General features: G+C 31.5%; 1 protein-coding gene across 1 annotated transcript in view; it reads right to left on the bottom strand.

Annotated features, from left to right (window-relative positions):
* Positions 1-12948, bottom strand: part of NCAM2 (neural cell adhesion molecule 2) — a 230660-nt gene that overhangs the window by 98211 nt on the left and 119501 nt on the right. The window contains 2 exon segments of the mRNA XM_024120057.1: positions 8982-9078; positions 12441-12628. Coding sequence (XP_023975825.1) covers positions 8982-9078; positions 12441-12628 — 285 coding nt within the window.

The raw sequence follows: 12948 nt of genomic DNA, 5'->3' as shown, positions 1-12948 counted from the left end.
ATCTAGTTATATTAGTTTAATTTTTTCAGAGGAGTATGGGATTGAGGAAATTACAAGTATGTCATAAACAGTTTTTGAAGACAAATAAAAGCTTGCCTTACAATATAGGAAAAAAAGAGAAAGATGTAGATTTTCCAGGCTAGATCGTAAAATTGATCATGTAGGAGAAATCTAGTTTTATATTCAGTTGAAGAAAGTGTGTTTTCAAGTGAACTACTTTTAACCTGCTTTCAACTTTTACAGAACAAGGGTCTGGATAAAATGCTGTCCAGGTACAAGGGCAAGTAGATTGTCTATAATTCCATATCTACAGAATTCTGTTCAACTGATCCAGTTTAACCTGTAAGATGGTCTCTATTCACAAAAATGACTTGTATAGGCTTACCCATGACCTAGGTGAAAATACAGATGACTGCTTCATGATATTTGTGAATTAAATCAATCTGAGAAAGAGAGCAAAAAGATTGGATTTGACAGGGTCTCAGTAGGTTAAAATGATGAGCTCAAATGGGCATGATGAAATTTAATAGGGGTAAGTACAGAGTCCTGAACTGAGGTTAAAAAAAGAAATCAATTGTGAAGCATAGCACAGGGGACCTCATTTAATAGCAGTTTGTGTGAAAAAGATGTAGGAAAAAACACTGGAAGGAAAAATGTGGCAAAATCAAATGAAATTTTGTATTACTTAATAAAATACAGTGTTCAGAATAAACAAGGTCATTATCCCATTATCAGATTTTACTGTGCATTCATCTGTGATGCCCAGATCTGGGTATTATATCTAAAGAGACATCAACAATATGGATGATTGTTTATAGTTTATTTCTTATACCCATAAGAAAAGTGACAAATATAAACTATAATTTGGCTATAATAGTAAGTCACTAACACTTGTCGAGCACACACCATGTGCTAGTACTTCAGCTGCATTTCCTCACTTAGTCCTCGCAATGGTCTTCTCAGGTAGATCTTGGAGAGGCTGCTGTGGCATGCTGAAACCCCCTTCAGATCCAAAGCTCCCTTTCCCCAGTGCTGGAAGTGTTAACTGCTGACAGCTTACAGCAGAGTCCCTCCCCTGAAACTGCCCAGGAGAAGGTAACTTGATCAGAAAAGGGTGTCAGTTAATGAAGCAAAGGTGAGATCTCCATATTAAGGTTTAATATGAAAAGTTTACAGTTAAAAACTAAGTATAGCAATGATGAAATGAATTAAGAAGTTAAGAAAATTATGCGTAAAATCATTTGATGAGGTTGAAAAGATAAAGTTTCAGGAAAAGCTCTTTAAAATACACATGTACATATACAGAATGGCTTATCAGATTATGATCTATTGGAAGTAGAAAAACTATAAAGAAGAAATGATAATTGTTAACTATATGGTTGCAATTTCATTTATCCTTATGTGTTCTACATTTTTAATTTGCTCCAAGATAGGCATTTAAATAAAAAAAAAAAAAAACAAAGTATGCTTCCTAGCTAGAAAGTCACTAGGAGGTACATTTTTTAAAATTTCATGATGAAATCCTTAAAAAATATATCTTTCTGTCTCAGTGTCTATCTAATTTTATTTTTATTTGACATGTTGATAAAACATTAATCTAACAAAATTAGTTATCAATCACATGTGAAAAATGTTGCATTTCCCATTAAACTATAGAAAAAAAGTATTTATTTCAGTTTTCTGAAGATGAGAACTAGACCAAAGAGGACTGGACCAATATTTGCCCATGAATATGAAGCCAGAGTTTCATAGAAGGGTTTCTGTGATTTAATCAAAGCACAGTGAAATATCTCTTATTAAAAAAAAAATCATTCTAGAAATGAACAATCGTAGGTTCCTTGGTATTACTTGTGTGAAAATGTAAAAACAAAGATGGGGTTAAAGAATAGAACTTGACCCATTAAGGTCATACGTAGGAAATGGTACCATAAAAAGGAATGCTGCCCTCTGGAGCACTTTGATCTAGCCAATATTTTAGTCTACTCATTATTTAAATTGTTATAATGATAAATATAACAAATGTGTTATATTTGTTATAATATAAACACACAACAAATGTGTTTTTACATATTTTTTCCTAATTTGTGAATGCAACTTTCTCCTATAAAATAAGTATAAATATCACATGTAATTCATTGAACTACTATGACAATTATGAAGATGAGTACTCATGATTCAATTTAGCTAATCATTTCTATCTCTTCTTACTATAACTTTATATAGCTGTTCTTTCCCAACAGAGATAATGGCAAAATAAGTGGGAGGCATGGAGGTGAAATATCCAGCTCATGAGTATGAGTGGCAACCATATGCCTATTTCTATACCCTGTTATATTTTCACTGTTACTGAAGACTGTATCTCCATTGTTAAGAACAATGCTATCATCATACTTATTAAGAGATTTAAAATAAATGTCTAAATAAATTGCTATATTTTAGAGTGAAAATTATACCTGCATATTTTAAAACAATAGTGTGTGAATAAATGATTATTTAATATGAAAAATGCTCGTCTTAATATTTTGAAGCAACTTACAGGATCATATATCAAAGTATGTATGCATACATGCAAAAGATGTGGCTATTTATTAAGATAGTCATCTGTGTTCACAAGTTATGTTGCTTTTCTAAAGTGGCTCTATCTTATGCATATTTGTTTATTGGTCTTAGTTTCTTTCCTTTTTATTCTTTTTCCTTTTAAAATAAATGTACATTTATAGAAAATTTGCAAGAATAGTGCATGGAACTTTTTAATATGAACTATTTAAAGTAAGTTGACATGATGCTAGCTTTAGCATTTATTTTCTGCAACACAACATCCTCCTACATAAGATCTATGAAATAATTAAATTGCCATCTAATCCAAAGACCACAACCAAATTTTACCCTTATTCCAATAATGTCCTTTATAACAAAAGGATGTATGCATGGAATTTATTTGTTATGTGTCTTTTTCTTAACCATTCCTTGCTTTTCATGACTTTGACACTTTGAAGGCTAGTTATTTTATAGATGGTACCTCAATTTGGATGCATTTTTGGCAAGAATATCACAGCTGTTATTCTGTGTTCTTCCCATTGCCTCTTTTTGATAGTATAAAAGTTTAATTTTCTCATTGCTAATGATATTAACTTTGATCACTTAATCAAAATGGGATATGCTAGTTTTATCAACTGTAAAGTTACTATTTTTCCCTTTGTAATTAACTAATAATTTGGGAATAGGTACTTTAAGACTATACTGATTTTTTTCTCATCTAACTCTCACAACCTCTTTACCAACCATTGACGTTCCTTAGCTGAATTAATGTATATTCTGATGTTTGTTAAAGTTGGATAATGGATGTTTTTAACATACAGCCATCCTTTTTTTTAAAAATAAAAATTCCTTTCTTTATGGCTCAACACATTATTCCAGGCTTATCTTGTACTTCTCTGTCCCACTCCTAGAATCAGCCAATTTTACAAACAGCTCTGGTTACTCCCAGTGAGGAAGGGTACTTAGAAACCAAGATCTGTCTGCCAAGTGTGCTCTTTTGTTATTGGGATGTTGTAGCTCCCAAATCATCTCAGTGTGTAGAATTTGCTCAGAAATTGTTTTCTAAATCACATTCCTGACAAAGGAAGCTCCGTGTAGAAGTGGCTGAACACACACACATACACGCGCGCGCGCAGGTGCGCGCGCACACACACACACACACACACACACACACAGTCCACATGCTTTTGGGGATGTCGATTTCATCTTTGATACTAGTGGTAGGATATATAATTATACTAAAATAATGAACATAGTCCCACCCTCTAGCTATAGATATGGCTTCATATATATGAATTCATATGTACTCAGGCCAGTGATTCACAAAATGAGACCCTTTACTTTTAGAAAAGTAAACTGGAAGAGTTTATCTCTGTTTTCATGTATATAAACAAGGAAGCATAGAGGTAAGGAGTTGTTGCTAGCATCTTGTGGCTGTACAGTTAAGCCATCTTTGGGTTGAGGGTGATAGCGTGGAGGACAGAAGGGTGAGACAGAAAGAGTCTGAGTTTTTAAATACATAGTTGAGAAGCTGAATCAAAGCACCATGAGGCTTATCCTACATTAAGCTTTAAAGTTATATATCCCTCCCAATTTAGTTTGAATGTTTTGATACTTGCAAAAAAAAAATTCATCTTAGCTAATAAACCCCCAGAGAAATTTATTTGATACGGGTCATTGGCGATTGCTAATAAACTGTTTGCATTTCATACATAGGAATATGTAATCTGATAATTGACTCAGTCAAATAAACACACTTACCAACAGCTGTTGACCTAATTATCAAAAAATTGAACGGGGTATGAGGTAAGGGGATCATTGTAGGCAGAATAATTCGCACAGAATCGATAGAATTTACCCCCCCTGCCCTCTACCCTCTGTGCATATACACACTCACATACTCACCTGTGCATAGAGCACCCTTCCCAGCAAGTTCTGCACAGGTTCTTATGTGTCCTTACTAGGAGAGATAGAATCCCATAGGCCACTAAAGGCTGTGTATGAAAGAGTAACTTGTGCCCCAATGCTCCTACTCACTAAGCCACAGTGTTTCTCAGGAATCCCTGGTCCTCCAGGACAGTACAGAGGAAGTCTCCTCCTCCCATGATCAGATTGTAAGTCCCATGTGCCCTCCGAGGATATATACTCACCTCGCATAGCTGTTCCTACACTTTATACCAAAGTCCACCTTTTGCTGTGCCTGGAAGACATTCTTTGAAATGAACTAGCTTATGCCTTACCCTTGCAGTGTGCATTGCTTTCCAAGTCATGAAAGAGTTTAAGTGAGGCAGCTGATCACATCCATTAAGTTAAATTACAAGCTCTACTTCTATTCCTCAGTGTGGGGAGATCAAATCATTGGTATCTGCAATGGCAAGTTTATGAAATTTGAATGTTATTAACTTTGTGCTGAAGATGCCTTACTTTTATTGAACTCAGGCATAAACTAGTTTATTGTCCTAAGGGAAAATGAGCTCGAGCAGCCATTTGTTTTAGATGATCTTATTTTTTTGATGAATGTACGGTCACAGATTCTTTGGTCCCAATTCTTTTTTCAAAGCCTAGCAGAATAATGGTTAAACATTTTGGTTTTGGCAAACTAAAATGAGTATTGGTAAATATCAGTGTTTTTCTTCATTTGCAAAGTGGAAATAATTATAGGAATATTAGTGTTTTAAAGATTAAGTGGGAGAATGTATGGGAAGTCCTTAAAGTTATCCGTCGAACATGGTAAATATTTAACGATAGCCGTTGTTGGTAATATTATTTATCTTAGGAAAACTAGTTAGCAAAAAAAAAAAGATTCTTTTCACAAATTTTAATTGTAAATTCCATGCACTTATGGAATTTATAGTTTAGTAATGGAAACAGACAATAAGCAAGTCAGTAAACATACATTGTAACAAATGCTATGAATCAGTCAAAGGACTGGCTAGAACATATAAAGGGTCAGGTGGGTGACAAAGGTAGATAGAACAGGAATAACCTCTACTCCTATTCAGAAGGTGATTCTTGTGTTGAAAATAGAAAACTTAGAAGGAATAATCCATGCCCAATATTGGTTTAGGAGTTGGAGAGAAGAAAAGATTGTAGGCAGAGAAAGAAAAATATATATTCTGTGTTTATGATACCAAACACCAATGGATTTGAAGATACCCAAATGAAAAGACAAATGTTTTTATTTCTCACCCAAATGTTTGCTGTTATACTACCCTAGGAGAGTACAATGACTAGATTTTTCTTCCTACAAAAGTCATAGCTTACTGAATCTGTAAAAATATGAAATACCTGGATTAAAATTTAAAATTGCATAAACTGCATGATTAATCTTCACAGTGACAAATATCCAAAATATGTACCAAAATTCAAGTAAAATCTTCTAATTGCGAGCAACCTCTCACTGAACATCTATTCAGTATTTGTTTGTTTTTAAAAGCTTCTCTGTTCTTAAATAAAATTGATTTTTGTTTCTGATTATAAACATGAACTCATTACATGTTTGTAATCATGCATAAATTCAAATCATGCATAAATTCAAATCATGCATAAAAATGTAAAGATGAAAATTAAAATTAATAATCTAATTTACAACAGAGAGATTCAGAGTCAGAAGAACTAAAGTAGGAAACTGGGAATCTGTTTCTTTTTTTAAAGATCCCACCCCAACACACACACACACACACACACACACACACATACACACACCACCTTCACTTCTTTTCTCTATCCATCTATGTACATAAGACCAGAGTACCCCCAATAACCAATCATCAGCCCAGGATCATTCTAATTTTTCCCTTTTCCCTATCTTTTCTCCAAAGGTGAAATAGCTATATTAGCTATATTAGCCATGTTAACCCTACCAACTTTGCAGAAATGAATCATCCATCACTGCCCCCACTCCTTTATTTAAAACCCTCCTTACTCTGATCAGATTCTAATACTCCTCTCTGGGTTGCTGTTTCTGTTTTAAAACAGGCACATCCTTTTCACACAGCCTGGGCTCCAACACTGAACCACTGAAGACCCCTTAACTCCATTCACTCCCTTCAGGGTCTAGCACCCTATGCCAGGCTGCTGTGCCCTACCCCATCCACATACAAATGCCTACCTTGCTCAGAGGTAGGATTTAATTATTCAGGAGGGAAAAAAGGAAGGAAAGAAGGAAGAAAGGAGGGAAGGAAAAAATATTTTTGATGCAAAATAATTTAAAATGTAGGTTTTCCTTTTTTCACTGAATATGTAGTACAAAATTTCATGCTAAATCTTGCCTGGTTTAATTTATTGCTCTTTGGGAACAAAGTAGTATGTTACAGTGTAAAATAACATAAGTCAAATGAGCTTGACCTTTTACTAGGTCAAACAGGCCAATGACATATTGAATGGTGGTATTAACATATATTTTGAAATATTTAAATTTCTATATAATGTTTCTCATAATATTTCATTTAAAATCACATTATACTTTTAGTATAATGAATTTGAATATTTGAATATTTGAATTCTGTAGGAAAGATTAAATTTTATAAGCATTAAATAAAGGAGTCTCCTCAAAGGAATCATATTCATAAATACTGATATTTAAAGGTATGTTTCCCACCTAAGATACAGTGTCTAATTCATTTTTATATCTTCATAACAATTTCAGTTGAATATATCTTTTCTGAAACAAAGTTTTAGCCTGTATTAGTTACAAAATTTTGGAATATGAGGATAATTGCAGTATTTGAGAAATATTTCCAATAACATAATAACTCTTATCTTGAATGAACATTTTCTGTTTTTTATTATAGTGGGAAAGAGGGAAACTCACTAATTTCATATCTTCATTAGAAGAATATGTATAAAATATATTTTTAATGAAAAATATTACTGTAAGTAATGTGAGATATGAAGGTACACAGATGTTAGTATTTCCTTGAATTTAATAAGATTGTTTAAATATCAACAGTATAATGTTCTAATTTTCATATTTTCTTAGAATTATGAACTCTCAGAAACTGAAAAAAAATTTTGGTCATTTATCAAGTTTTACCTTATAGAAAACTGGGTCATATATATTGCCTTGTAAAAAAAAGGCAATATAAAACAGTTCATCAGTATTAATATAATTATACATAAATATATATAGTAATATAATAATCATGTCTAGTTATTATTTATAAAAAGTTCATACTAATTACAAGAACATTGCCTAATTTACTAAGGCTTGGAATTAATATGAGTAGTGACTTCTTCTCACCATTACAGTTGATACTTCAATTTATTGTCAATGAATTTGATGTGATTTAACATGTTTCATTTTCCTAGAATTTAATTTGCTTGTATTATGGTTTATTCAGATGCCTAAATGTGTAGTGTCTACTTCCAATGACTTTCACTGAGATTAGTTCTCTAATGACTTCCTGGCAGACAGTGCACGGTGGTTTATTTCCTTCCTTATTTCATCCCTCCGGCCTCCTTTCCCTTCTATCTTTACCTCTCATCTTAACTTTTTCCTTCTTGTTTCCTTCCCTAAAACCCTTTCACACAATCCTTCTCTCCCTTTTCCCCCAGTGTAGTAAAATAAAACTTGAATTGGAGTATAGCAGGTTTTCTAGTTACATAACAATTTGATTATTATTAGCTTTGTAAACTTTTAAATTTCCCTGTTGATCTTTACAACTAATGATTTATTTTGAGATATATTTACAAATCAAAAGAAATAAATATCATTCATAACAATATAAAAGAATAGTTACATATTTGAACTTTGAAAAAGTTTTAAAATATTTTCATGGAAGTTATTTATTCTATCAAAACATAAGATTACAGTAATTTTCTGATATTTCTTGACCTGGAATTAGAAGACACTAGATCACATTTTTGCATCATCTAAACTTTGCGAAGCATAAAAATGGATATTTCCAGATTCCTAATCAGTCTTGTAAAACCTAATGCAAATTCTATAATTATATGTGCTTGTATATACTCACATAAATATAAATAAAAACATAACAGGGTTTCTAGTTAAAGTAAATTTTAATCTACATGATATTATTTTTATATCTTTAAGCTTTAAGGGAAGAACTGGAATGCTTTTATATATACAAAATGAAACATTTCAGCAAGTTACATAACTCTAAATTTTCTATTTAGCTTAAAAATAAGGTTACTATTTGTTCTTTCAAATTTAGAATTTTAAAATAGATTAATTTCATTTTCTCTAAAGATATCTTTCCTACTTCTTTCATAGATGTGTCATATATAAAGTTGGGGGAATTAGAATCAGGGTTAAAGTTAATCTTGAAGTCCTCACTATATATCAGATACAACTGTTCTAAATTTTTAAGCACCATTTCTTTGTTTCTAATAATAACCTGTATCAGGATTATCAAAATGTAAACTCTATTTGCTTCCAGAAATATTTTATGAATTCTTAGAAATTACTGTGCTATACTTACCAGCCAAAGCAAGAATATATTCTTGAAATCTTGTTCCTATACGGTTAGTGGCTGTGCAATTATATCGTCCAAAGTCATTGTCAGATGTAGGTGCAATCTAAAATAATTATAATAATAAAAATTCACAATTTTAAAACAATATCACAGAAATTTTAAAATAGCTTCTATCATGCCTTGCCATCTTTACACATATTCAATTATTCACAACTCCCTGCCGTAACTCTTTGTTCTGTCCTTTTAAGATGTAATCCATGGATCTGTACTACCCATAGGCCCAGGTAAATTATAGTTAGTCTACCAATTTATTAAGTAAATGCCAGTATTTTGTTACATATATTGAATAGAAAAATCATTAGATATTTACATATGAAAGTTCAGAAAGTAGTACACAGTTTGAAAAATATGTATTCTGTAATTGCTGCAGACCTGACTTTGAAAATAGGAATCTTGTACCAAAAGCATTGTTAACTCTTTGTTTTCTAGGTTGTAGCCTAAGATCAGGCAGATTTAAAATTAAGAAAGGCTCGAAATATGTCAGCTTTCTATTCCTCTTATGACTTTATTGAACATAAAATACTAACAAAAGATGAGGACCCATTTAAAAGAAAAATCTTTCCAGGAAGGCATTTTGCAAGGAAATATTGCCCTTGTGTAGCAATTCCTGTAGATAGGCACATTATCTTGATATCTAATAACGGTATCTTGCCTCCATTTCTGTTCAATTCCTATAATTCTCTTTTAGTTTAGGTGGAAAATAGCTGACCTCAGTGCTTACACATTTGAAATCCATAATTAAGTTAACATTCTGGGATTCTATTGCTGAATGGTGGGACCAACCCTGTAATTATAATGTACCGAAATTCTGAAGTATCAATTCAGAAAAGAGATTTGATGATAGTAAAGATATAATTTTCAAACTCAGTTACTATTATTAAGAGAGAATATGCTTACAACAAGAGTTGCTGTTAATTTCAAGTCTGTCCCCAAAGGGGGAAATGGTTTTGTGATAATGGGAGGCTATTAACTAAAAGTGCAATTTTGAGGTCCATTGAAGATGATAATTCTGAAAGAGTACAAAAAAGCTGTGTCATTCATCTTCTAGTCAGCTGTCCATCTAGGAATAGATCATACGTTTAAGGACTAGAGGCTTTAACAGCTCTTATATAAGTACTTCTAAGTGACTAAAATATTCATTTTTCATACATTCAGGTTTTAATAAATTAGGTTAATTTAACTCTAAAATAATTTTACTACTTAGAAAGGAATTTGACCAAAAAAAGTCTTTATTCTACAGGCATATGAGAAAGTCATTTGTATAGCCCATAGGGAAGAATGTGTACTGAATCAATGCAACGCAAAGACAGGATGGCCATGACAAAGAATCCTGACTATTGCACAGCTCCTCAAGATTAATGAAGTAACTTAAATATACCTATTTTAACTGGAATAAAACTTTAAAAAGCTCAATTCAGTTGTTTTTCTGTTTCTGGGAGTTTGCCTATCAAGAGACAAAAGCTTTATAATTTTATCTGAAATAATTTCTTTATCGTGTTTTGTGATTAACAAATACAGAAAATACCCCTAGTAGCACAGACTATTAAAAACACACAGATCTCGACAACTGGGCCAAATCATGTGCCCTGCAGTATATTTGGTGTATTCTAGGAAAGCAGTAAAGTCCAATAGTGGTTGTACACCCAATCCCAGCAGAGTGAAATAATAGATAATTTTATCAAAATAATATATAACAAAGATACATAATATATGTTTATTTTAAATATTTAAATGTTTAAAATATGCAAATTATTGTTGATATTTATCTAAAAAGTGCTAGAAACATCTACTTATGATACCATTTCTTCATATTTTAATACACAGTCAAAATAATTCAAGTTTACTTCAGATGTTGGGCTTTGATAGAATATAACAGAATAACAAATGTGGGTTTGAACACCAAAATATAAACTGAGAGTACAATGTTAATAAAGGAGTTTGCAAGTCTTTTTCCTAAACCTTCAAAACTTGATTTCCTCTTTCTGTATATTCCATGGTGAGAAAATCATTCATTTAACAGTTAGCATCTTTACTCAGGGCAAGGAACAATACAGATGATCCAGAGCAGAAAATTATTCCAATCAACCTATTAGAAACCTCCTGCATCAAATTTTGTTCATATATTGAAAAGTTGTCCTCTTACCTCAGGGGAGTGCCTAGGCAAAACAAATGAACAAATTTGGATGTCCTTTAGAAATGCATTTATTGGTAATAACCCAAAGGATTTATAGAATGTTTTGTTACTTTCAAAAAATCATAAATTAAAAAATGAATATATGTATTTAATCAAAGAACCTCAGTTTTCTGCTACGGTTAAATACCTAAAATTTCAATTGAATCTGGCCAAAGTCTTTGTGAAATTGAGCTCCCTGTCAATTTGCCAATAGTTCTTCTAATACAGATACCAAAAAACAAACCGAAAAAAAAAAACCCAATTTAAATTGAAATAGATTTAGACAAAGTGGCTTAATTACCAAACAGTCAGCTATCCAAACATTTGGGGGAAGTGATAGCTAAATCATTCTATCAACTAAATGTTTCACTAAGTCCATTTATTGGGTGGAAGTGTTAATATGGCACCAATGCGAATACCTTTAAGTTAATGCGGTACGGATCTCAAATGTTATTCTAAAACATGCATCTTTAAAATTTATGTATATTGAATTAGTAGAGAAAATGTAGCATCTTCTTAGCTAAAAAGGTTGTTTGAGGAAGATTCCTAATTGTTATGAAAGCATCATAAATTGGGAGGCTTGATGATCATTGTCATAGACTTATATAAACTTTGGAAATTGATATACACACACATAATCTGCAATTATTAAATTAAAGGTATTATATTCAAACAGAATTTAAAGGTCAGGCATTTGGCAGTATAAAAGCAATTATCTACAATCTTAATGTAAAATAATAAAATAAAATTAGGCAATGAACAAGTAAATCTAGTTTATTTAGGAACGTGTAAATATGTAGCCAGTAGATAGCATTTATATATACCAGTCTAAGGAGCAGGAAGGTGTAACCACAGACTCAGTGTCCAGTAGCAACACTGAAATTAAACATTTGGCCCTCAATAACTGACAAATTACTCATTCTTTCTTCCTATTTTCTTCCTGATATAATTGTGGTTTTTTTCCAAAAATAAATTCATGAAAAATAATGGCTTTTGCTATATACCCATATTACTATATAAGTAGTGAGACATTAACCATTAACAAACCATGATCCAAATGCATAAAATTTCCCTCAAGTAAGTAAACATGAAATATATACAATAGGGTATATGTATATTATAGGATAGAAATATATATTATATATTAATATACTAAGATATTGAAACATGTTCTAAAATAGTAGATAACTGCTAAAATAATACAATTTGTTGATATGTACATGAAGACTTACCTCTAATATTATTTTTCTCCCTGCACTATATGTCTTTAAATTAGTGGTGTTTTTAGCTGGCAAGACTAATTTCTCTCTTCTCCAATGGACTGATGCTGGTGGATTAGATTTCACATCACAGCTTATATTGATTGGATTTCCTTCCCAAGAGTAATAAATTGTTTGGTTTGATATGAACTTGGGAGCATCTGTAAAGCAATATAATATAACATTACAGACCTTTTATTTAAGAGAGTCATTTAATTAGTATAAACAATAGTAATCATTACTGACTACAAAAAGAAGCCACAGCAATTCTAATTTCATATATTTAATATGTGATATCAGAAATAATGAAAATATATCATTTCACTGTTTCATCAAATCATTTTAATATTAATATAAAAATATCCAGTCAGCCAATTATTAAAATATGAAATATTAACACTCAGAGTTGTTTGCTTTTAATAATCTGAAAAAAATTTCCATGAAGTAAATTAATGGCTCTCTACATATGTGAAATATATTT

This window comes from Physeter macrocephalus, chromosome 1 (genome assembly GCF_002837175.3).
Source record: "Physeter macrocephalus isolate SW-GA chromosome 1, ASM283717v5, whole genome shotgun sequence".
Lineage (NCBI taxonomy): Eukaryota > Metazoa > Chordata > Mammalia > Artiodactyla > Physeteridae > Physeter > Physeter macrocephalus.
Note: the sequence above shows the minus strand (reverse complement) of the source record. Positions and strands in the feature narration are given on the sequence as shown.